At 37.8% G+C, this 27882-nt stretch overlaps 1 protein-coding gene across 1 annotated transcript; it reads right to left on the minus strand.

Moving 5' to 3' along the window:
- Positions 1–27882, minus strand: LOC144255945 (phosphoglucomutase-like protein 5). Its single transcript, XM_077801089.1, has 6 exons — positions 27622–27882; positions 10418–10580; positions 6751–6897; positions 3545–3670; positions 760–950; positions 1–159 (listed from the first exon to the last, which is right to left on the minus strand). Exons 1-6 carry the CDS (start codon positions 27880–27882, stop codon positions 1–3), a joined length of 1047 nt encoding a protein of 348 aa, XP_077657215.1.

Here is a 27882-nt window from a genome sequence, read left to right on the forward strand (position 1 = left end):
TTACCTTTCTAGGGCAGTGCTGGTTGGCATACTTCTCCCAAACCCTCGAACTCCTGTCTGATGGAAATATGGAATGCAAGAGAGGTTGGCAGCAATGATAGCCAGGGAGTCAGAAGGACTCACAAAGAAGCCATTTTGGCATAGGATCATGTAACGGTCCTGTGGGAAGGAATGTGTGAAAATTATCAGACAGAAGCATCTGCTGCAAGCAGATCATTCCCATAATCATCCCAAGCCACTTTACTGTCATCTTACATTTAAACAACCTAAAACCATTTGAATGAGGCCAAAGAGAGCATGGGAATCCTTATAAATCCCTGAACATAAAGGGCCTAGAATCCTGACACAATGAGCAATGTGTTCCACCTGTTGAGATGTGCATGACTACTTCATGCTTCAGTAGCTTCCATAGCTTTAATTCCAGCTTCTTCCAAACAGAATGGAGAGCAGAGCTTATTGCTGAATAGCTGGTTCCTAACAGGGTGTTTTCAATAAAACCAGCTATAAATAAAGATTTATTATATGAATATTTTTAAAAGAAATAGCTTCTTTATAACACATGTTCATCTGAAACTAAAAAAAGTAGTGACTATTTAATTGCAATATTTAGCCATTAAAGAAGAGAACAGATGCATAGCCAGTTAGGGTCCACATGCCCTGCGCATGTCAGCTCCAGATGTGTTCATTAATTCTCTGGTTTTCAATGCTTGGCTCAAAACATGGTAAAAGAGTCATCAGACATAAAACTTTCATACTTACCCCATCGGCATCAAACACAGCTCCAAATCCATATTCTCCTCCTTTCATGGCTTCCAAAACGGTTGTTGCATATGTCAGATTTGGGTCAGGATGCTGCCCTCCAAAGTCTTCCAGGGGAACACAGTTTATTGCAGAATTGGCTGGGGCCCCCAGCTCATCACACAGAACTTTTCTCACATATGGTCCCATAACTAAAAAAAAAAAAAAAAAAAGGAAAAATGAGACATACAATGATGTGAATTATCTGCAGAATCCTTTCCCCTTGGTATTTTATTCTGGTAAGAACAAGCAAGCCCACTTAATCACGAAGAATAGAAAGATAAATTTTACAGGGTTTTCCAAGACACAGCAGAAAATAATATTCACATTTATTACATTTATTGAGCAATTATGTGCCAGTGACTATGTTAGGCATATAGAAAATGTAGTCGATAATCCCACTAAACAAAGTTTTTCTCCCCAAATTTTTCCAATATGTTGCCTGAAAGAAATCAACCACATAAAAATGATTCATTACCTGCTGTTTTTCATGTATTACTTAATATAAATTGCCAAATATATGCAAAAGCACTAATGGGTTCTACAGTGTTCTTTGCCTGTGCAATCTTTGAACATTGCCAAATGTGTGAACACTGTAAACCACTCATGTAGCATATAAAACTAAGCACATTTTGCAAAATACGTGCTAAGGAATAATATTTCCCTGTTCCCTGGAATGGAATGCCTAATATAGAACTCCTGTGTTAGGTATTGAAGAGATAGAAGCAAAACACGTAGTTTGTACATTCCTGACCTCTTAATCTAATCATGGGATGAGTCAAAGCTACAGATGAGAGACTGGAGTGGTAAAAATAAAAGAGGTGCCATTCAAAACACATTTATAAAATAATTAGATCCAATGGTTTAAGAGGAGCCATGAGCACAGGTAAGGCTTCCAGGAAGAAGCAGAATTCCTGGGGAAACTTGAAGAAGAACATATATTTGACATGGGTGGGAGAGTTCCACCCACATGGAAGGGAACAAAGCCTGCAGTAGCACATCAGGCACATTTGAGTACTCCTGTGTAATCCTGTTAGGTGAGATCTATGTAAATTATCATTTTCATATATTTGCCACCAACATAGTATAGTCCTTAGACAGTAAACATTTTTTATTTTTATCATTGTTTTAATTTTGACTGCCTAGTGCCCATTTCTCTTCCTTTAGTAGCAGCATTTGGGGGTTTCTTCTGGTAAAACACTTTCTTCTCCATCTTAATCCATATAGTTTGAGTACAGCTAAATCCCACTGCACCCAAGGCTAAGGAGGTGACCTAGGTCTACCTGATTAATGTCCTCTGTCCTCAGCTAGAGTAATTGATTCAGAGATGGACATGGCATAAGTCTGGTAATGAGCTCAAATCCATAAATATTGTTCAAACTCTTTGGAAAAAGGACCTCATTTCTCTAAGTCACATAAAGCTAAGGCAAAAACTTAGAAGATCTTTTTTTGGGGGAATATAATCAGCTCAAAAGAAAGAACAAAGCAGCCCAAACAGAATCTCTTAGACTAAAGCCCATGGAGGATCCAACTCTCAGTGGGCTCAGAGCTCCCAGCCAAAAACCACCAAAATTTTGAGGAACACAATTAACATAAGTGTGAAACCAACAAAGAGTAAAGAGAAATTATACAGAGAGAAGAAAACTTTTAAAAATATATCAATCATATTCTAGTAGAGATGAACAAGATAGAGTAGAATGGCTGAGATCGAAAAGACCGACAATACCAAGCAAGGATGGAGAGAAACTGGAGCACTCAGGCACCCAATGTGATATAAATGGTACATCTACTTTGGGGAAATGTTTGATAGTTTCTTACATATTTAGACATACACTTATCATCAGACTCAGCAATCTCACTCCTAGGAGCTTACCTAAGACAAATGGAAATATATGTTCTCATACAGATTTGTTTGTAAATATTCATAACAGTGTTACTTAGAATAGTCAAAAACTGGGGGTAAAAGCCTCATTTCCATCAACCAGAGAATGGATAAACAAACTGTGGTACACCAATACAATGGAATACTACTGTGCGATAACGAGAAGCAAATACTGATATATTCAACACCACACCTGCATCTCAAAAACATTATGCTGAATGACAGAAAACTGAAGTAAAAGTCTACAAACTTTATGCTTCCATTTCTATGGCTTTCTGGAAAAGGAAAAAACAATAGAGGTAGAAAGCAAAGAACTGGTATCCAGGGGCTGGGGGTGGGGAGATGACTGCATAGGCACACAAAGGGAACTTAACGTGGTATGAAGTCAGAGATGCTCAACACTGAAAAGTCACCAGAAGCCGTGTATTCACATTTAGTGACAGGGTAGATAAATACAAAAAAAAAAAAAAAAATACAAGAATTGAAAAGTGTTGACTCCTGAAAGTAGGAAATTGAGAAAAGAATAAGGTGAAGATTTTTTTTCATAACAAACTTAGAATTATTTGATTATTTAAATTACAGCATGTGCTTTGATCACAAACATGTAAATAAATACAGTCTTAATCCACTCCACACTCTCACAGACATAGCCTTAAACTCATTTATTCAACTTTTGTTTTCATGTTATGCTGAAAAAAAGAAATTAGAGAACTTAAGTTTTCCAGAACCTTCCAAATACCTGAACATAGACAAGTTGTGTGATTACTGGTGAATCCAACTTCCTCAAAATCTCAGAAATCCAACATTTGAAGAAGTCTGCTTAACATTTCTCAATCACTACTTTGTAGAAAACCACTAGCTCACCTCCATGCATTGCATCAACGCGGATCTTCAGTTGGCCTGGCCCAGTCAGCAAACTCTTAATGGCATTAAAGTCAAAGATGGTCCGAAGGAGGTTGAGATAGATATCCACAGGGTCCACAATCTCCACTGACATCAGAGAAACAAAGCGGGGTGTCAATGACCATATCCAGGAAAAAGACTTAGAAGTGTAAAGACTGTGACTATCCTAATTGCATGAACTTCTGATCACAGTTCTGACCTAACACAATAACCCCATGTGTTACCTGGAAATTACAGGGTCCTTTTGTAGATAAAATCACAAATTGAGGTATACTCAAGATGCTACAAACTTTTCAGATGATCAATGGGTAAAAATAATATCAAATTATAAATTCTTCTTTACAAGTGAAAAATTAACCACAAGAATAATTTAAGATAAAAATGTACTCTGTCACCAGTACCCTCACCATCTTGACACCATCTCTCTTCCTCAAAATGCACATGTATCATTGTTAACAGGCATCTTGGCATATCCAATTGCCTTTCCTATGGGGGTTAGCCAAAGAATGACTCAGCTGTTGTGAAACAAATAACAAAGTGACCTCAGTAATGACCCCTATTTTCCAAATGCTTTTGTACCTATCAGATTCAAGTGCAGAATTAATTATGACAGTTATATTCCTGAGTTTGCAGGAAATGTTTTTTGTACCCAATCTAGTAGCTGATTTTTCAGGTAAATGACAAATATCTGAAAGTCCTCATTAAACACAAATGCTTTCCAGTGTCTGGCACCATCCAATGACCAGGAATTCAGAACAAGTCTTTTCCACTTATTTAACATCTGAAAAACCCAGAATGCACCGTATTTTCCACACTCAGCATCAGCATATAATTATCATAAAATACTTTGTAAAAGCAATAAATACCTGACTCTTGAGGAACTAAAATTTTACCCAAGAGTCTTGCTTTTTAAATTTGTAGTTAAAATATAAAACACAGATATATTGCTTTTCTATTTTTTCAAATACATACCACTTGGGAGCCCTGAAATGCGTAAATCTGTACTGGAGATGTTACCAATCCACCTTCAATAATTTTCAGGACAATCAGATACAATATTTAATGGATAAGATTTTAACATATGATGTAAAATTTTCCCTTCATATGGTCAAATACACACCTAAAAATTCTTTCCTTTACATTTATATCAAAGTATGTTTGTCCATTCAAATTTAATGTAATACTTTAAGGAACAAGACATCTTTTTATTATCTTTTGAAATGAGGAGGATATTAATCTAGAAAACAATTAAACATTAATCTCCATGAACTATATACCTAAAATGGCTAATATGGTCAAATTGTATGCTATGTAAATTTTATGTTATATCTATTTTGCCAAAATAAAAATTTATCTATAAAATAAAATGTTATACCCTGTGTATTTCAGAAGTTTTACTCACTCAATAAAATAGGATGGTATTTTTGGCAATTTCACTCTGATTATTTAATTCTTAAACCACTTTTCTAAAGGCATTTGGTATTTACAACAGCTAACACATAGTACCAAACAGAAATAGGAAAACAAGGAAACCAGCAGTTCTTGAAAATTCAGTTTATATCTGATAGTTCATGCTCTTGACACATTAAGGTGATACTCCAAAGGCTAATTTGCTTCCAATTAACTCAAGCCTTCAATGCTTGAAACAGCAAGAATGTCGTGCACAAATGATTTCAAAAGATTATCTCCAAATGCTCTTGGAGCCAGGGAATCCTTCACACACACTCTATTAGCAACAGCACTTTAGAAAAGTCATCCAACTCACAATATGTCTGCAGCAATGAGCTCAAATCTGAGCTCACCAAAGACTTGGGACTCTTGGACAACTATAATAAACATTGTGACAATACCAAAAATAAATAAATAAACTTCCTCCCAATGGCAATACCCAATACTTCTCCGTCATCTGATAGTCCAGTCCTTCCAAACATATGTAGTCAAGCATATTCAAACCATTTTGTTTAGTATAACATATCCCTTGTCCTCAGTTGTCTAGACATTCCATGTGTGTGTACACCTGTCCATGTACTTACTCCTAACTAGATTAATAAAAACAGGAACTGTTGCTTACAGTGCATATCACAATGTTTCAATAAATGTCTGTTCACTAGCTGAGCAAACCATTGACTCAAAAATTTTTAAGAAACATTTTATAACATTGGCCCAACACAATAGCCCCCTGGACCATCCATTTTAAACTTTTCTCTGTCTCTAAAATATCGAGAGAGCATGAACTAATAATTTTATCTTTTCAGCCAAGTTAAATGACATACAAAGATAGCATCTTAACACAAACTGTATTCAATCTTGTAGGGTCACTAAAAGAATAAACATGTTAGTTCTGGTGCTATTTAAATGCTTTCTGGGAAAAAGCAATAGGTCAATATAGAAGCAGAAAATAATATACACACATGGTATTAATGTTGATATATGGTTCAAAATTAATTAAATAATGGGTTTTGTTTGGAGTACTTCAGAAGTTTTATTCATTTATTCATTGATTCACTCTGTTATACATTATTTATTAATTTCATTATGATTCTTGAATTCTTAAACCACTTGCATAAATACATTTGGGAATTAGTGAATTTCTTTGTAAAATCTCCTAACTATGCTTGTTATAGAGTAGGTGATCAGTAATTGTGCATTAAATTAGGCTGAACAGCATGATTCTGGCTTGCAAAAGAAATTTGTGGCTCTCATAGGAAATTTAATGACCCCATTGACTTGTTTGTTCTCTTCTTAAGTATCTAAGACATTCTAGCACCTTTTCCCTAATTGCTTAGAAATCCAAAGGTAACTTTTAGCAAGTCATCATCTTTTCCAGGAATGACATGATGAAGTCAACTATAGAACTTTTCCTACATATAAAACAAAAGAATTCGGGAAGTGATTTTTCAAAGCATCCAATTCTGGATATGTTGGCTGATCATGTCTCTCCATACTACATACATTTTCCACATGTTTATTCATAGTCACCTTTTAGATTGATACTTCAATAATTTTCATGAGTCCACTCACCTACAGAACCACTGATCACCAACTAGGAGAGCCCCATTCTACCCATGCAACACCTAAACTCTATAAAGTATGAACCCTGCTTGGAAGGCACTCCCATCCATGGGGCTTTTCTGACTTCTTTAAAATATATGTAATCTCTATATTACCTCTAAATGGTTTAAATTTGTTCTCCAAGTCAAATTCTTGTCTTCCTAGTCGAGACAGGTCAATTTGAAGATCAGGACATATGGCATACTCCTCAATTGTTTTGCTGATCTGATAGATTTTGTCTGAGACAACATCTGGTGCAGGACCTATAATTTGAACATCCAAAACCCATTTTTTTTAAGTCTCAGGAATTTCAATCAGAAAAATATTATCATCCTCCACCAAGATGGTGAAAGATTCATGTGGTCTCTAAACAATGAACAATCATTCACAGTTCAATTATCCTGAGTGTTTCTTATCCTGCATGCATTCACAATAGAGGGAATTTGGTCAGCCTCACCTGCTCTATACAGACCAATAACCCGCATGTTTGTTTGTTTTAATCCACTTCTAGGCAATGATACATCTGCTCTAAAAATAGTTTCACACCTGCTAGGGAGACCCAGTTATGTAATCAGCTTTATTCAGGATATGAGACATAAACAGGATATGCATTTGACACAAGTGAGGGATCCCAGATTCAAACCACAGCTTTGCAAGTCCACCTAGAGAAAGAAAATCTGATTTCTCTCAGCTCTCCTGCCTAGTTGATGTATGAGCTTAACCAGGTAAATCTTTTTCCCCAAGTCACACTTTCTAGTCACACCTCAGCAGGTCCAGTAGACAATTAAGGAGTTAAAGACCTTAAATGCATCATACATGGGATCAATAGTTGTTCTCCCCTTGATTTTCTTATTTTTAATATTCATATCTTTTAAAATAATTTTTAGTTATAGATTAGCACAATACTTTTATTTTATTTATTTATTTTTATATGGTGCTGAGTATCGAACCCAGTGCCTCATACTTGCTAGGAAAGTGCTCTACCACTGAGCTACAACCTCAGCCCTACATATCTTAATGTAAGCCTCTAAAGGTATTTTTTGCAAGAGGGCTGGGAATAAAAAAAAGCACATTGAAATATCTAATATATAAAAGAAATCATTTTATATATGAAAATTATTACTTACCAAGTAACTTATTATGATTTTCTACTAAACAGAAATTATTTCTTACTTTGTTTTTTTATGTCAATCCTTCGAGCTGTGCTGTCCAATACAACAACCACTAGCCATATTTGGCTATTGAGCACTTGAAGTGTGGCTCATCAAACTGAGATGTGCTGCATTTACAAAATGCACATCAAAAATTTAAGAACTCAGGCTGGAGTTGTGGCTCAGTGGTAGAGCACTTGCCTAGCAAATGTGAGGCACTGGGTTCAATCCTCAGCACCACATAATAAATGAATGAATGAATAAATGGATTTTTAAAACATAATAGTTTGCATTCATAAGTTTATATTTATAACAAGTTGAAATAATATTTATCATATAGCACATTAAATAAAACATACTATTAATTTCACTTATTCTATTTTATACTTTTTAATGTGGCTACTAGAAAATTTAAAATTATATATGTAATTCATAATATATTTATTTTGGACAATGCTGCCTTTGAGTACAGCCTCATTACTATCTCCTAAAAAATGTCCATAAAAAGGCATGGCAATGGACAGCCTCATAGATTGCACCAACAATTACCTCCTTGAATAGAAAAAGTGAAAACCTCAAATAAATAAATATTGCCCTTCTCCTTCATTCTTTATTATTTTTTACCTTTCACAAACTTAAAAAGTAAGTAGTCCTTGCATATTTTATATTTGCCAGATGTATGAATATGCCCCTGCACCCTCTTTGCCTGCAGTATCACATCATGATCTCTGGTTGTGTCTATCAATTTTAAGAAGTCTCTGAGCTTTAATATCAAAACACAATAGTTCTAGCAGGCTACATGATTGTCTGTGATGCCACTCAACCATCCATGTTGAAAATCTCATCATTCACCAACAACTTCTGAACTCCTTGGCAACTTCCAAGTCCCTTAACACTGTCTACTCCAATGACTTTCCTCTTCACTTTATTTTTATCACTGCTGGACACAGGCATAACTTAACTGTTTTTTTTTTTTTGTCTCTTAAAATCCTTCTTGTGAAATATCAATTTTAAACCTCTTCAGTCCACAAATTCTTTATCATCTGTTCACCTGACTCCTGACCCTTTCCTCACTCCTACACTGAAGGCTGTTGTCACTTGATCAATCTCAGGCCTTCAGCCAATTCTAGTTTTACTGGACTCTTGATCCAGAGGGAACTCTGTGGTCCACCATTTGAGCCCTGCCTTTATAAGCATCAGAGCTCAAGGCAGCAAGTATGGAGACTTACATAGAACACATTTCATACTTTATATGGAATTTAGCACTCAAAAAAGCAGAGGAAGAATGATTACCCTCATTTTCCAAATGGACACTCAGAAATTGGAAAAGATGGCATGACTTAGTGAAGGTCATATCACGGAGGCTTCATTTGAATTCTGAGAATCTGATGTTAGCTCAGACACTTGTCACCATACTTGCCATCTTGATGCTCGGCCGTTCCCTTGATGCCTTTTGCCAGTCTTGGCACACCACCATCATCTGCCCCTGCTACCCTTCCCAGACTCCCAGGCATTATAGGAAGTTGTGAAGTTACACAAACTGGGTTTCTGGAAGTATGAGACTGCTTACCAGGATCCTCACAACTTCTTAAGACTCCTCAACAAATTTCCGAGAATATTTTTACAAAATATCATCATTTATCCCAAGTTCCTTCTCTGTTCTTGCCCACTTATCTTGGCAATAAGCCTTTTTTTCATAATTTGTTAGGCCAACTAATTCTGCACCCTTTAAAGCTACATCTGTACCCATTTTTGCCACCTTCTTCATAAGTCCTCTGCCTACCTAGAGTCTAGGTTTTAAACTAACTCCACAACTTACTCTGTGCTATTGGTCAAGGACTTTTTAATCTTTCAATTCCCCAGTTACTTCATCAGTTTGTTATGGGAATTCAATGGAACAACATGAAAAGTGCTAAGCATGGTTACTGGCCCACTGTAAGTGTTCAAAACATTGGCATTTTTTCATGGTTTCCATTTCTCCTCCACTTAAAAACATGCTTAGAATGGTCCTACCTCTAAATATATTTTAAAAGACACATCATTCCAAATATGTCTTATTTCCCTGTGCCTATTAATGCTGCAGACAATTGGTTTTTTACCCACTAGATTTATCTGCATAACACACAATACTATAGTAAAAGCCAATTAAATCTCTCTATGCCATTAGGAAGGTAGTTTCATGAATGATGCCAATACATGTGAACATGAAGAATTAAATGTTAAAGCCTAGAACTTAGGTTTAAAATCATTTGTCTGTCCCTGAGGAACAGTATGACCTTCCATGGCAACACAGCCTCTCAGGACTACAATTACATCTGGAAAATGAAAGGAACAGTCTAGATGACATTCAGAGTGTATTCCAACATTAAAATCCAAAGGCCTTCCATTATCAGATAAGCATCAACTATCTGCTATTTCACTGTGCTAAACAGTGCAGGAGGCAGGCAACCAACCAAATGGGTTCAAGAGCCCAATATGTCACTTCCTTATTTCACCATATTGGGCACCTCACTAGATTTTCTTGAGCCAATTCCTCTCTGCCTTGCTCATCTACCATCAGAGGGTCCTGGTAAAACTATGATAATAGAAAAGGAAAAAAAGTCATGCTTGTGGAATATTCTGAATCACATACCTCCATTGGCAACATTAAACTTCACTCCAAACTCTCCCCCTGGTCCTCCAGGACAGTGACTAGCTGTTAGAATGATCCCACCAGCCGCCTTGATCTTCCTGATAATGCAGGAAACTGCAGGAGTTGATAAGATGCCATTCTGGCCAATAATCAGTCGTCCAATCTAAACCATTCATAAAAAAGAAAAAAAAAATCAATCCAAGTTGCATGGAATTGAAGGCATTCAATAAGAAAGTGTCCAAGACTCTGTTAACATACAATCAATTCCTTAGCCAAAGGAACTGGGTTTTAGGAATGGGCTTTAGGTTGGGGAGGGTCAGGGGTAGAGAGAACTTTTGGCATTGTCCAGAGTCTCCTAGACTATTTGGGACACTCAAACCTAGTAATCCATTGTTAGCCTATAAATTGGATATGGCTCATTGAGCTTAGTAGTTTGAAACATCTGCTTTTGATAACTAAGGGATTCACTGGAACCATAAAAGTTCTTAGTTTGTTCCTGACTCAGAAGCTATGCACATGAACATGCTATAAATTACAAGGACAAAGAAAATGAGTATTTACTCCCTTCCCCTGCTTCCTGGGCCTCTGAGCAAGCTCACACAGCACGGGCCCTAGATGACAGCACCCATATCCTCAGCATGCATATTTTAACTGTATACATCAGGGAAACCACTCTCCTGAAGGTAGGGATTCTATTTCTGCCACTATGTGACAACATGTGCTGGGGACCCAGAAGAAATTATCAAGTCACACTAAGTAGAGACCTGGAAGTCATCCATGGGTGTAGTCAGACTACTTCTAGAACTACAAGACTGGCTTTTTAAAAGATCAGAAGCACAGATCTGAAGAGCATTATTCACTACACTTTTTTTTAAAAACAGGGCTCAGAAACCCAGTCCAGTGGTTCTCAAAGTTTTTTTTCAAAACAGAATCATTTTGAAGCTTAAAAAAAAGTACTCAGATTGAATTCCAGATTAATTAAATCACAGTCTCTTGGAGTAAGATCCAGATATTAGTTGTTTTTAAAGCTCCACAGGTAATTCCAATGTTCTACCAGGCTTGGTGAGCAGCCCCACTGTGACATGCAGGACCTGCAGGGTAAGCACCACCAGCAAGACTGATAGAAATGCAGCACCTCAAGGCCCATCCAAGACCTACTAAAGAAGAAATCTGTAGTTCAACAAGATCCCTCCTCTTCTCCCAGATAATTCATTTGAGGAGTACTGATGTAGCCTATAAGCCACAGTAATCTATATCTTCTAGCTCAACAGCAAAGCTATCCTAGGGTCAATATTTCCAGATATATATATATATATATATATATATATATATATATATATATATTAGAATGGAATATGGGAAAGAAGAGCCTCCAACATGGCCCCTGTGGTCCTTGTCCTCTGGCATTCAGGCCTCTGCACATTCCCTGGATGATCAGTGTAATACTGTAAGAGCTGATAACTTTATTGCTTCCAAGGTGACACCACAGGTGATATTGACACTTCCCCTTGCTCTCTTGGACTGCTCACTCTGGAAGAGGCCACCCATCATGTCATGAAGCACTCAAAGAGCCCGGTGGAGAAGATTCTGTGGAGAGGGACCCAGGCTCCCACCTACAGCTGACACCAACTTGCCATCTATACCACTGGGGCATCTTGTAGATGACCTTGTAGGCCCCATCAATTCTTCATATGACAGAAACCTTACCAACACTAGACTATGACCTCTTGAGCATCCCCAAGACAAATCAACTTATTTCCTTTCTCATTGAAACTGAAAGAGAATAAATATGTGTTGCAGCCAGGCACATTGACGTTCACCTGTAATCCCAGTGACTCAAGAGGCAACACAGGAGGGTCACAAGTTCAAGGCAAGCTTCAGCAATTTAGCAAGACCCTCAGCAACTTAGAGAGATCCTGTCTCAAAATAAAAAAAATAAAATAAAAATGGCTGGGGATGTAGCTCAGTGGTAAAGTGTTTAGGGATTCAAATCCCAGTACTTCCCCCACCCCAACCAAAATACATATTACTGTTAGAAGCCACTAAGTTTTGTAGTAATTTCTTAAACAAAAACCAATAACTAGTACCAAGCGATGATCAAAGGAATCAAAAACTAACTCCCAGTTTTCACCAGCTACCAGGTTGTAGGTTAACTGATATGGACCAGTAGAATAGATGGCATTTTGTAGTAACTAGGATAGACTGAGAGAAGTGAAGACACAAAGACGCGGAGGATGTCAAGACAGAGGCAGAGACTGAAGTGACGTGGCCACAAACCTGGGAAGCCAAGGAATGCTGATTGCCACCAGAAGATAGAAAAGCCATGATACAGATTCTCCCCTGGAACCTCAGGGAATGTGGCCCTGCCAACACCTTCATTTCAACTTATGGTCCCCAGAGCTGTGACAGCATAAATTTCTGTTCTTGTGAGACACCAAGTAATGGTAATTTGTTATGGTCGCCCTAGGAAATTAATAAAAAATCTGTAATCTAACCCCAAATCTGTATTCATTTCCTAAGATTGTCATAACTGATTGCCATAAACTTGGTGGGTAAGATAACAGAAATAATCCATTGAAGTTTTGAAGACTGAGTCCAAAATTAAGATATCAGCAGAGCCACACATCTTCTGAAGGCTCCAGGGGAGGGTCCTCTTGGCTTCTTTCAATCTCTGTTATCTCCATGCACTGATGGCTTCTCAGCCACATCACTCCTCTCTCTGCCTCTGTCTTCACATCATATTCTCCTGTGTGTGTCTAGGTCTCCTCTTGTGTCAATCTTCCTTCTCCCAATCAGTCCAAGATAAATATCATGAGAAAAAGCATAGTTTTCAAGATTTAGTAATTAATAAAGGACACAGAATTTTTGGAGTCCTTGCTGTTTAAATACAAATCACTCAATTTGAAGTAAAAGGCCTTGATATGACTCTTCGTTCTACCCCTGACCAAGCAAGAACCATTTCTCTTCCTTGGGGCTCAAGAAAAACCTCAGAGGTGGTCAAGAAGGGATAAGGTAGTGAAAATTCACTTAACATGAGACTCTGTAAAGAAAAACTCTTTGTAAAATTGAACATAACACAGATGATGCTACTCTTTTCACAAACCCCACAGCCCCCACAATTAAAAAATTATTTTTGAGGTAGTAGATTCTCTAACTACCATTTCAGTTTCTGAAAAAGTCCTAGAAATGCTATGCTCTGTCAAAGTAGCAGACTGCTACCTTTCAAGGAAAAGTTGGTCTACTTATATAACCTGTTTTGGTTTTGTTTACAGCAATGAAACAGGCAGCATTTGACTTTTATTCCTGAGTGATCCCAGACCACAGCCCAGAGACAGCCAACAATGGCATTCTGCTGTCGCCTGGCTGCACCTGCCACAACACAGGGTCTGGATTTGGCTGGAAGATGGGCAACCCCAGCCAGCCCTGCAGAAGGGGTGCTCACCTGGAGGGACGTCACTGCCACTGAAGAACATTTCCTTCACTTCCCACTTGAAAAGGGAGTAAGGTGGTCCCTAATCTCCCTGTCACTTACATATATAAGAAGTATACAAGTTTAGATACCACAGATAGACACCCCAACACTTTGACATGGACCCTGCAGACACATATGCATCACACATGCCTTCCAGATCCACAGAAAGCCTGAACTTGCTCCTAACCTGTCATGACTTTAAATGTTCAGGGAAGGAGGACACAGTAGAAGGTAGTATTTGGTTACCACCATTTTCCTCATACAGTTCTTTATGATCTATTCTTCTAACCTGATGCCAGTGCCTCCCATAGTCCTCAAATATCATCTACTAAAATAATTTTCTCTTCCAGTGTAGGGGCATGGCAGGTCCTGAGGGAATCAGTTTGCCCAGCCACATGCCAAAGCCCAGTGTCTGAGAAAGAGAAAACAAGATCTGAAAGCTTTCTCCCAAGCAAAATGAAATTATTCCTTTATATCATGTACTACATATAGCTAATTTTTTTAAAAAATATTTTTTTAGTTGTAGATGGACACAATATTTTTATTTTGTTTATTTATTTTCATGTGGTGCTGAGGATCAAACCCAGTGCCTCACACAAGTGAGGCAAGCACTCTGCCACTGAACCACATTCCCAGCCCCTAATTTTAAAAAAATTATTTTATTTCTGTTGACTCCCTTTTTTCAGAACGTTGACAACTACTCTTCTAAATTAAATTTAGTAAGAGTTCAATTTTCAATTTGTTCAAATTAAAGTCCTAGAGAGCAGAGATTTACAATTGAAATCCTCTTGCTAACACCTCAGTCTAACACCTCAGAAAAAAACCCACAATTTCAACTCTCTGTTGTCCTTCCCCAGTAACATGACACCCGTAAAAGCTGGATTGTTTTCATGTGTGAATTCTCTTACACAAGATGGCCCTTTTAGCTTTAAATAAGTCACTCTTTTTTAAAAAAGGAAAAGGTAAGTATGACATTCCTTAGTATCATTGGTTTACCGGGTCATATCCCTCTAATGGAATCATGTCCCCGTAATGAGATCGTATCCCACAGTGAATCTGGGAGAGTGAAGAGAACAATAAACAGAAACAGTCTTGATGGTTCACAGATAGTGTTCCACGAGACCACACAGGCACCACCATGTCCACCTACGAAGTGCTATGGAGAGCCAGATACGTGAGATGCCTGTTTCCTGTAGTCTCAATTTAAAACCCAAACACCGAATGGAAGTCCCAAACCAAGCTGCCATGGATGGCAGGGCTTCACTCTCTCAGTCCCAACTGTCCCATAGGGATGCCATCCTCAAAGATTGTTGTACATGGACAAGTGGAAGATGGCAAAGTAGAATTTTGAGAAATAACAGACTCAAGACCAGGCACGGATGTGGTTATCCAAACACCAAGGGACTTCTCCATTTGCACATGGATGATTGTGCTGTTATATGCTTTCTTACATGGAGAACAGATGAGAGCAACAGAGCTCACCCTCAGCTTCCTGTAGCCCTGGAAGTCTTTAAAAGCACTCAGGGGCTGGAGGGAGGGCTCAGAGTTCATTTGAACCAAACCAACATGGATTTCACATGTGATTCCCAATAACTGAACAAGTGTAGAAACTGACAGATATTTACAAGTCTGGCCCAGTTCTGTTCCTCGATCAGTCCACCCCAGGTCTGAAGATTTCATTAAAAGATGAGGAAATCTAATTTTGCTCAGCTGAAAAATAAAGTAAAAATTGGAAGCTCTGTCCATCCTAGTAAATAAATAATTCAGTGCTTGGAAAATTCTGTGAAATCTTTGCCTTATTAAGGTAGAGGGCCTGACTCAGTAAAACAAGAAAAAGGCTTTGTTGGCTGCTATTTCATGAGACAATAACTCCAGTGGGACCCCAGGATAAGAAATGCAAATGTTCCTTGTGTTTGCCTGGTCAGGAAAGCAGAGCTAAGTGCCCTGAGGCAAGATGGTATCCAATGGAAAAGGATAAAACCTGATGTTGCTACCTCCTGCCTATATGATGATGGACATGATCCTAAAGTCCTCTGTATCTCCATTTTGTTGTCTTAAAGCCCTAAAAGATCACTTGATGCAGGGTGAAAGGTAGTAACATAGCCAAGTCCAGTTCACAGTGTCCAGCACCCAATAATTTCCTAGTACCTTTTCCTTGCCTTCTTTGCTGGTATGGTTTGTTCATAGCAATTGTTGTTTTATTAACTTGGAATGCTATTATTAACTAAGTGTATGTGTGTTCATGCTTGAACATTTATAAAGTACACATAAGCAAGAAGAAAATAAAAACCAATCCTACCACATAAAGATGTCCACCGTTATCACCTCTCTGTATAACCTTTGTCTATGTGCCTTGGTATCCATCTGTTCCATTTATTTATTTGTATATTTTATAGAAAAGGTTATTGTGTAGCCTACATTGTACACTTAATATGTCTAGCCCTTCACTCATGTCTTCCTGTGTCACTGAATATTCTTCTGTGACATGATTTTAATGACTATATAATCTTCCAACTGATATTTTCTATCATTGATTTATCAATATAAAAGTGTTCTTCTTCCTCAAATATTTATGTGTAAAACTAGAAAGTGTTTGAGGACTAACTTTACACTATGTTATAAATTAAACTGGATGTCATTTGCCAATAATTAACCAGCAAATCACTGTATAACTACAGTTGTCTTTCTTCTTTAAGCCACCAAACCTGCTAAAAAGTTGCTGAGGCCCAGTAACATGACACTAATAAAAGCTGAATTGTTTTCATGTGTGAATTCTTTTAGATAAGATTCCCCTTTGATTCTTTTTTAGCTTTAAATAAGTCACTTTTGGGGGGCTTGGGTTGTGGCTCAGTGGTAGAGCACTCATGTAGCATGTTCGAGGCCCTGGGTTCGACCCTCAGCACCACATAAAAATAAACAAGTAAAATAAAGGTATTGTGTCCAACTACAATCAAAAAATAAATATTTTAAAATAATAAGTCACTTTTTAAGAAAGGAAAAGGTAAGTATGACATTTCTCAATATTATTGGTTTTCTGGGTCATATTCCATGGCAGGGAGGGAGTGAGAGGCCCATATCCGAATACTCTTCCTGACCAGAACCTTCTTCATTGTCCCCATCTATGCCTCTGACTGGCATTTGTATGTACAAGGCCTGCTAACTTTTCAGTGCCATTGAGCTCACTGCACAAAGCTGCTTTTGCAAAACAGATCCCTGCCTAGAATTGTCAGACTTACACTGTTTATAGTATATTGCTCTTGCTTCATCCAACTCGGCATGATTTCTGTTTTATATTCTAGAAGCAAAGATAATTAGGGAGCCTTATCAGTTCTATGTAGTCTTCAAACATTTCAGACACTTGGGACTCTGCTCTAGTCTCTTTTTAAATATATCCAGGGAAGAAAATATAGCTTTGTGGGGCCTGGGGAGGGAAGCCAGAGTCCTGTGCATACACATATGCTACTTGATAAACTAAATACCACCTTTACAAATGATGGAAATTATATACGTATATAAGATAATATTTTGGGCATACACATATGCACACCCAAAGCAACAACAGAACCTCAGGACCTTTAGCACCCTCGAAGGAAGAATGCGTACATGAACATTATAGGTAGGGCATATATGTGCATTTTTTTTAAAACTCTTTAGAACAGTATGTTTTTCTGAGTAATGGTCATATCCAATTAAAATACATTTATATAGATTTGTAAATAAATCCCAACAGACCAGCTTCTGTCTGGTCAGGAAATAAGAGCTGCCCATTTGTTAAATGCCCCCACCCCTTATACTAAGTTCCAGTGACCTACAGACCTTTGGCAATCATAGATTTACAACTCAGCAAGATTCAACAGTTTACTGTTATTTATGACTGCCAAGTGGAGTCTTCTAATTTGCATCTGTCACTTTACATTTGAGAGATCCTGTCCAAAAAAAGATTATGCCTCCTAACCAAACACTCAGCAGGGCTGCAGCAACAGGCCCCCTGACAAACATCCTGACAAAACGCTTGAAAGCCAAGTGAGCTCCCACAGGTGTGCATTTTCAGACCACTCAGCAGATTAGCATGGAGTCTCTGAGCCTCTGCGCAGCCTCTTCCTCTCAGTAATCTCTCACATGGCCCAGTCCATTAGGACTGGAAATCCTCAAGAAATGAGCAGATTAAGATCTGGCTTCAGTAAGGGGCAGGGGCAGGCCTGGGGGGGGGAGGGGCCAGGGCCTCAGAAAGGTTTAAGGTGCAAAAGCACCCATGGACTTGGCTCAGTCATCCCAGGAGATCAGGCACACACCATGCTAAAGCCCTCCATTTAGAGAAGTTAATGTCTGCATGGCAGCAGCTGCTTCTACCTCAAGGGCCACAGGAGGGTGGGTATGAGTGTGCATGTGCGCACAGGGGCCGGGGATCATGCTTCCAGCAGTTGGCACCCCAGCCTTTGCCAACAACACGGAGAAATACCAAGTGTCCAGAGGAAGCTGCACCAAAGCAACTGTGATCACCACCGTGAAAGGCGCCTCCTGGCTAGAAAAGCTACTAAGACTGAAAAACACACACGTCCTTCTTTTATTTTAATCAGAATAAGATATTTTGGTAATGATTGTGTTATGTAGATCTATAAAAATAATTCTTAATAATCCACTACTTCATTTAATCCTCCCAACAACTGTGGAAAATATTGGGGCCAGTATTATTTCCCTAATTTTTTTAAATGGGCAAACAAACCCTGAAAGATAAGGTCTCACAATGTGATCCTGGCTGGTCTCCAACTCATGGACTCTGGGATCCTCCTGCCTCAAACTTCTCAGTAGCTAGGACTATAGGCTAATACCACCATGCTATCTTATCATTTCTCATTGGTTTGTTTAATTATGAATAAGTTATGCATCTACATGAATATTTCAGTCAAGTGTTTGAAACAATAAGGAAAATGATTCTCTTTCCAAGACCTCCCCGACCCTACCCCGCCACCATACACACACACACAATCACAGTTGACTGCTTGGAGTATGTTCTTCCAACACTATTTTCCATGCCTATGTTATATACACAAAAATGGGATCATGCTACACACCACATTCTACTTAATGCTTTCATTTGTGTTGCCTAACAAGCTATCATTCACATCTTTCTCATATCACATACAAATCTAATTCCTTTGTTTATAGATTTTAATGGTATTCATTGTGTGACTGTGTCAATTATTTATCTGCTCTCCACTAGTGAACATCTAGATTGTTTCTGTTTTTTTTTTCTTAGCCAAATGCTGCAGTTGGCTTGTTTATATAGATTTGCATATTTGTACTAGACAATCTACAGGATAGATTCTTAGATAAGAGATCCCCAGTTGTTGGACAAGTACTCTATTAATTTAGATACGTACTGTCAAGTTGCCTTATCAAAAAGTTGTATCTTTTTAACTTTCATGAATGGTGTTACAAATACAATTTTCCAATAACCATACCAATTCTGGGTATTTTCAATTAAAAAAATGGTCTGTTTTATTTATAGTTATCTGGTAATTAATGAGGTTGATCAACTTTTCATCTGTTTGTTGTTGACATTTGTATGAATTGTTTGAATTTTCTTATTTATTTGGTAGAGGTCTTTATGTATTGTAGAAAAAAGCCATTTGTTGTAAAATCTCGTTCCACTGTTTTGTGAAATCTTTTGTCATATAGAATCAACTGTGGTCCTCTGGTTTCATATTTTTTTCTTTCTTTTAGAGATCTCTAAATGCAAAATTAGATGCTCCTAGTTAAAAACCACTCTTATTAGAGGAAAATAATACAAAGGCAATAATTAAATATTATATTTGTGCAAAATAACTTTTTAGTACAGAATTAGAAAGGGAAGGAAAAGTCAAAAACATCCATGACTTCAGGCCAAGAAACAGAACTTCTTTGGAGGTTGAATGTTCCTGAAAATATTCTCTTCATATAAATATAGACATTATTCATGATATCATTACTGAATGGTCTCACTAAAAAATATATATAAATAAAAGACATTTAAAGACTCAGAGAATGTAGATTTTCATTTCAACAAATTTTGTATATGTTCTAGATACCCTCTTATTCATAATCTGAGTTAAATCAGATAAAAGGACCTAAAACTTTCCCTTTGGCTATGCAAGTGTAAGCAGCAGAAGTATACTGGCAAAATCTTTGAGTACTTTCAAATTAACTCATCGTGTTGCATGACACTGAAGCCCTAGCTTTCTTCCCTTTAGTTTTAAAATTTTAAAATCCCTGGTCCATTCAGACCTATTTTTCCCTGCCTATTTGTTCCAAATAATCTTGTTCATAGTACACCTAGTGTTTCTTCACGGAAGAATGTGCAATGCTGATGGAACTGCAAATTGGTGCAACCACTCTGGAAAGCAGCACGGAGATTTCTCAGAAAACTTGGATAGAATCACCATTTATCCCAGTTATCCCATTCCTCGGTCTATATCCAAAGGACTTAAAATCAGCACACTGCAGTGATGCAGCCACATCAATGTTTATAGCAGCTCAATTCACAATAACTAAACTATGGAACCATCCAAGGTGTCCTTCAACAGATGAATGGATAAAGAATATGTGATTGATATATATATATATATATATATATATATATATATATATGAATGAGAGAATATTATTCAGCCTTAAATGACATTTGCCAGTAAATATCATGCTAAGTGAAATAAGCCAGTTTCTAAGAACCAAAGTCCTAATGTTTTCTCTGATGTGCAAATGCTAATTCATAATAATGGGGGCAGGGCTAGGAAAGAACAGAGGCACTTTGGATTAGACAGAGGGGAGTGAGGGAGGGGAAAGGGTTTGGTGGTAGGACTAATAGTAAAATAATTGGGGAATTATTACCCTATGTGCATATATGATTGTATGAGCAGGGTAATTCTATATCATGTACAATCAAAAGAATGAGAAGTTATACTCCATTTATGTATGATGTGTCAAAATGCATTCTACTGTCATGTATAACTAATTAAGACAAATTTAAAAAAAAGAAGAATGTGCAAGACCCAAAAAATGATAATTAAAATTGATGAATCCAATACCTATGCCTGGACTTCTCCAAAAGTGGGTTCCAACTTCTAATCCTCAAGTCTGTATAGGAAATAGCAAACTTCCAGAGTTCACAAAGGGCCCAAAGTGAACAGATGTTTTATTAAAAAAAAGGAAAGAAAGAAAGAAGAAAAATCTTAGGATAAGTTTCACACATAATGTTCCTGGTGTGTATCTGCCTTTTCAATAAACATCATTATGTTTTATCACAAGATTTAATAAAGCAGCTTAGTTAAAAATGCCATCTGGGTCTCTGAACACATTAAACAAAGCTTAAAATAACTACCCCAGCAACTGGGAGAGCCCAGCTGTTCTCAAAAGCTCTCCCACTCTTTTGACTTCCCCATAAAAAGAGTAAATGAAGACTCAAAGCTAAAAGTATCAAGAATGCACTGGTCTGAACAGGAGAGCGATGAAGTCAAGGGCTGCCTAAAGTTTGCTGTTGTTCACAATATAGATTATCTAGTTCCATGGCTCAGGGACAACAGTTCAGCAAGGGGAGTAAAGTAAAGAAATGGAAGACTCTTTAGGGTTTACTAAAGTATCACAAACCTGCCCTTTCTGATGTCTAGACATTGTAGCTCATTATGTCCTCCTATTCTGTAGTGAACACCAGTAGAAATACAGCACAATCACCACCCAATTCTTTTTTTTTTCCTTCTAGAGACAGGTCTTCAGCAACCCAATCCCAGATTTCTAGATCCATTCCAGGAAAAATGACCTAGGTGTTGAAATACAGGTTTCCCTCTCTCGCTTCCCTCTTCTACTCTCCCAACTTCCACCTACCACCTCTTTGCTTCATTTCTAAATCTGGGCCCCTTATCTTTGGAGCCACACCAAGATTTTACCCTAGATGGGTACAGTAAATGCCAAATCAAGAGTACTCTCATTCTTTGGAGCAACTAGCTTTTCGTGGCCAATTGAATCAAATACAACTCATGCAAGCATCTGTCTGAAGGGCATTCCCAAGTCCCCCATCTGACTTCACCTTCCTTATACCACTGTGGTTCTGTTCTCACCCCTAGATTTCACTGACATTGATAAGTTCTTAAACTGTAAGTTACACCGTTAGCTTTTATTATCATTGCTGACCATCATGTGGTCGGTACAGTACATGGCTCATCAACAAAATAGATTTTTCTTTGGCTAAACCTTGCAACAGAACTGTCAGTTGTTTGCCAAAGAGCACATTCAGTCTTCATTCAATACATACAGTCAAATCATAATTATCTGAGTTATATTCAGTTGTCAATACTCCTTTGTCTTTATTGTGTTATAGATGTTACAAAGTTCTTTTGCTTATAGTGCTTCATTTGATTCCCTGAATAATTCAGCGATGCTGTCATACCAAACTCATAGATGAAGAAACAAGTGGTTTCTAGGTATGTCAAGAGGTTAAAGCATCTGTCCTCCAGTTTGCATGGCAGAACAAGAGAATGGCCAGCCCTCTGGCTGCTGCTACAGGGCTTTTTTACCATGCCTATTACCTTCAAGGCTGAAGGCAAAAGAGTCTGCAGTTACCACATGAAGAAATCTGGTTTGGACTTGCCAAATGTATGTTGATAGTGTTTGGTGATCTACCTTACTTAACCTATGGTTACTTTTGATTTTAACAGTCTACCTTCAGTTTTTAAAACAAGCATACAAACAAGTTTTATATGTTCAGTTACAGAGCTGTGCTATCTGGTAGAGTAGCTACTAACTAGTGGCTATTTAAATTTCTGTCTTGTTTTATTAAAATTAGGTGAATGCAAAACCCACTTCTTTAGTCATGCCAGGTACTTCAAGTGTTCAGAGTCTTTGGTGGCTAGTGGGTAGGACCATGCAGATAATAGAACATTTGCATCATCAGAGAAAGTTCTGTTGGACAGTAATGTTACAGAATGTCATCTTCAGAGAGAGAAGACTTTAGGAAAAGTAAGAAACATCTTGAGGCAGATGTGCTATTATCTGTCCAACATTAAAGATAGTTTACTGCTAACAAAGATTCAATCAAAGGAGAAATTGAGTGATTGCTTTTAGCTTCAGAGGGACCAACCCAAAAAAGGGCACATTCATTCTTGTAGCCTTCGTGTTGCACTTAGATCTTAAGCTCTTTAAGAGATTGGAATAAATTGATACATAGAGTATCTAAACCACTGAAGAGGGTCTGAAGTAGATGAAAATACAGCACAAATTCAAAAACTGGTTGCTGGGCATGGTAGCAAACACCTATAATCCCAGAGACTCAGGAAGTTGAAGCAAGAGGATCCAAAGTTCAAAGCAACTTAGGCCTCAAGCAACTTAGTAAGACCCTATCTCAAAAATTAAATGGGCTGGGAATACAGCTCAAGTAGAAAAGCATCCCTGGGTTCAATCCACACTGCCAAAAAATATCAGTTACAGACTAAATCTTGCTTGTAACTTATTTAACTTATAAATGATATTAATTATTTGTACATAAGTTATTTTTCTTTCACTGTACATAGTATGCTTTAGTTTATGTGCTTGAAGGGGAATTAAAATACTTCTGAAAGTTTTTAGATAAGTTCACAGAGCAATATAAAAACTACCAAAAAAGTGAAAATATCTTTTATTTATTCACTAATCAATTGAAATTGAAAATAGAAAAATCCAAGTGTCTATGATGGTATTCAAGAAAGCAAAAATGTCACAAAACAAAATTCATTTGCCATAAAATTTGTGGAGGTGGCTATTTCACCAAATCCTTACTCTAAAAATTCTAATTAAAAAGAGGAGAGAGAAAGAAATAAACAAAAGAACTATGTGTCAAGATGACCAAATAGTGCAACTGTGAAAAAAATGTCCAACTGATAAGAAAATATCAGCTAACAGAATTAATGAATTAGAAAGCCACTATTTAGAAAGAAAGTCTATTTTGAAGCCCGTAATGAAATAATCAACTCAAGAGGTGATCATTAGTGAATAATGAAACACTTGGGTAAAGGTTGATTAGGAACTGGATATATACATGGCATTAAATTTACCCCATGCTGCTGGCTCAACTCAGGGACAAATAAGGTAGGACAGAGGCAGTAACCACCATAGATCTGCACCCATGTTGCATCACTCATATTGGGACAACCAGAGATTATGATTAAAATATAATGAAATAGCCTTATTTTAAAAATGAAACCTAAATCTAAGCAAGCCTTATAATAGGGCTAAATGCTATGTCCCCTCAAAATTCACATATTGAAGTCTTAACCCCCAAGGTGATAGAATTAAAAGGTAAGATCTTTAGGAGATGATTATGTCATGAGCATGCAGTGTAATCCCTTATGATTAGAATTAATGTCCTTCTAGAGACACCAGAAAGCTAGCTGGTCCTATCAAGACACAGAAAGAAGGCACCATTCTATGAACCAGTAGGTAGACTCTCACCAGACGCCAAAAATGCCAGCTCACACCTTGACCTTGGATTTTCCTGCCCCTAGACCTGTGCAAAATAAATTTCTGTGGTTCTTAAGCTATCTAGTTTGTGGTATTTTGATATTGTGACCAAATGGACCAAGACCAGCCTTTAGAACTAATGTACAGTTAACAAGAAAAATGGGAGAAGAGTGAAGATTTAAATGACACCATAGAAAGCAATCTGAAAATTACAGAAGAGGAAACATTCTACATGACAACTGACCTTGTTCTTCAACAAATCAATATCCATAATCAGATAAAAATATGCATACAATAGTACTTTCTAGGCTAAGAATCTTGAAATAAATAACCCAATGCAATGCGTCTTCCTTGCTTAGTAAACTCAAAACATCTAAGATGTTTCAGAATATCTGAAGAAATCTGAACGTGTGCCATGGAATAAATGGCATAAAGAAAACATTTTTATTTCATGTGGGATTATATTATAAATATAAAGAAAAATATTTTTTAAAGATCCACATTGATGAATTTAGGCATAATTGTCATTTTATTTATGCTTGAGAATACTTAAATCATAAGGAATGATGCAAATGTTGCAAAATGTGTACAACCTAGGTCATGGACTCATGGATGCCATTAATTTTGTCTCCTAACTTTTGTCAAACCTTGGCATTTTCATAACTTAATAATAATTTTTAAAATCCCAAGTAATGCAGATACATGTTTGAAATATATCTATGTCAGACTTTAAGATATTAAAACATAAGTGATGTAGTTTATCATTTGTCAATTTCATCTTTCTGTTCTCCTCCTGAAATTATATTATCAAAGACCAACTACAGTCTTTCATAGACAATTTCTTTGTAAAATTGACTTTTCAGTCAAAACCAAAACTTTTCAGAAAGAGAATGAGGTCCATTCAGTCAGATTTGCCAATTTGAAGAATAAATTCTAGTTTTCCATTATTTTTCTGTCCTGTTTATAAATATCCAATAGGAAACCAAAGAGGCCAAATTATTTGGAATCAAGGTACATCATGGCTAAGTCTAACTCAATACACCAAGTCACAAAACAAGTGCACTCCCATTAATTTCTATCATACAAGACCAATTTTGTTTATAATTTTTAAGAACTTCTAGAACATGTTTCTCCTGAAGCCAACCTTCTGACTATTCACTTTACTTCAGCTCCAAGAAGGTGAACAAAATGAGGAAAAGATTGGCTAAAGTGGGTTACTTGATATTCTGAAAAATATCTACCATTCCTTCTCCCATATCTACCCCTCTTAGAAGCAATACTTTCAGATTATTTAAGAGTTGGTGCTTCTCTGTGAATTTTAGTTAGTCCTTCTGGCCTTCAAAACAACTGTTTGGTTAAATTTTAAGCACATATTAATATATCCTATCTCCTAAAGTGAACTCCATCTTTAATGTTAAGAAATGTGTTGATCAGAGAAGACCCACTGATGTTAAGAGGTTAAAGAATCTTTATGATAAAGTGGGCCAAGAAATAACAAAGGACAATATATAATTTGCTTATGCAAATGAACAAATATGGCTTCAAAAACATCCTGATCCACAGTAAACATTGGTCAGGCTGTATTTCTCACACTCCTTGAAAGAACTGGCCCAGGAAGGAATAGAACACTGTCATAGCTCTCCCAAGGCTCATTATCCTCCATGATTCCATGGAAATAACTTTGTCAGACAAGAGTAAAAGACCATTTGTCAACCTCTGTCCAGCTCTAGCCAACCTTCACCAATCCTAGGTGAAGAACCAGGGAAAAACATGAACTTCAGATCTGCAGCAGCAGCATCTGCCAAATATCACAATTCTATCACCTATCCCAATACCACTGGCCCTGTTATTCCTAATTGCTTTGGTGTTGTTGTTGTTTTTTAATCTTTCCCTATTCCTGAAACACTGAGATAAGTTTGTCTACTCAAGTAGACAAACATGAAGCATGAACAACTCTAAAGATTAAAAAAATAAGAAGAAATAAGAAAATATAAAAAGAGGAATTCTGGGAAAGAATGAGAAAATCTAAATGACAGATAATTATTTAGTTTCACTTTTACATATGTTCACGCTCATATATATACATTTTCAAAAGAAATTTCACTCAAGGAAAAATTCTATAGATGTGGGTCTGGTTGCACTAACAAGGCTCAGATTACTTTTTAAAACCCGTGTTTCCCACAGATAGTTCAGAGACCCTGAAGTTAAGACAGTTATCCTTGAGATGCTGCCAGATTTGGAAGGAAGAAAATCAGAGTTTTGGGGGAAGGGGGGTATGTCAAAGTATCCTTTTAACTGCAGGATGAGGAGGAAAGAACAGAAAAACTTGCGATTGGAAAATTCAGAAAGCAAAAGAAGACTGCAGAGGCCGTAGGAGACAGGAAAGGAAATGAGATGAAAACTGAAAAGAGTAAGAAATATGAATTGTTGTCATATGCCCCTAAAGGCATATTGGAGAGAAGTCAGGAATTACTTTAAGAAAACCGCCCCAAATCTCATTTCAGACCATTTAGAGATGAGCTTTCAGGAGCTGAGAGTCCTAGCATCAAATTGATCCACCTGATCCCTACCCTAATAATAACCAAGTTGAAGAACCAATGATCTAAAACAAACAAATAAACAGAAAAAAACCCTTTGGGGTCCATTTGCCAAATATGTAAGGGTTCAAATCTTCAAATTCTCTCTCTCTCTCTCTCTCTCTCTCTCTCTTTCTCTCTCTCTCTCTCTCTTTCTCTCTCTCTGTGTGTGTGTGTGTGTGTGTGTGTGTGTGTGTACAATTCCATTAAATTTGGCAGTCAAGATTTAGGGGTGAAGAGAATGATTGCAAGCAAAAAGGACCCAGTGCGGGGTGGTGGGGGGACTATGTTGGGAGCCTTGGAAAGAAGTCTGTGAGGGTAGTGAACAGGGTTGGAACAATTTAAAACCCATAGCTGAGGTGAAATGAAAAGAGATGAAGAAGAGAACTTCGAAAAGAAAAATAAGCAGGTGCAGGATGTGGGCAGAGACGAGCACCATGCCACAGGTTGAGGAGCCTGTGAAGCTCAAAGTAGAGCTAGATCCCTCAGGGTTTTCAGGGCGATGGGTGTCTGGGGCTGTTTCAGGCCGATGATGAGCCTGTGTTCCTGATGTGCAAGGTGGTAGTGTGAGGCTGGAGGGAGAGTGGCCAGGTGGGGGCGGGGCTCACAAAAGGGGACCCGCAGACCCTGGGGAACCCCTGGAGAGAGCACCGCTGAGGTACTGTCAGTCGAGGGGCATCCAAGTCACTCACCCCATTGGCTGCGGCCATCTGCACCACGATCTCTGTGGCCGTCTTGCTGAAGTATCTGCCGTCGCTGCCCACCACCATGGTGCAGCCTTGGCGGTCCCGCAGGTCAATGGATGACATCACGCTCTGGATGAAGTTGGGCAGGTAGTTGCGCTGGCCCTCGAAGAGGCCAGTGGGTCGCCGCAGTCCCCCGCCGCCGGTAGGCCACTGGTCCTCGAAGGGCGCCGTGGGCACAGTCAGCACGGGGATGGGGCTCCCCTCCAT

This window comes from Urocitellus parryii, chromosome 7, assembly GCF_045843805.1.
Source record: "Urocitellus parryii isolate mUroPar1 chromosome 7, mUroPar1.hap1, whole genome shotgun sequence".
In the NCBI taxonomy this organism is placed as follows: domain Eukaryota; kingdom Metazoa; phylum Chordata; class Mammalia; order Rodentia; family Sciuridae; genus Urocitellus; species Urocitellus parryii.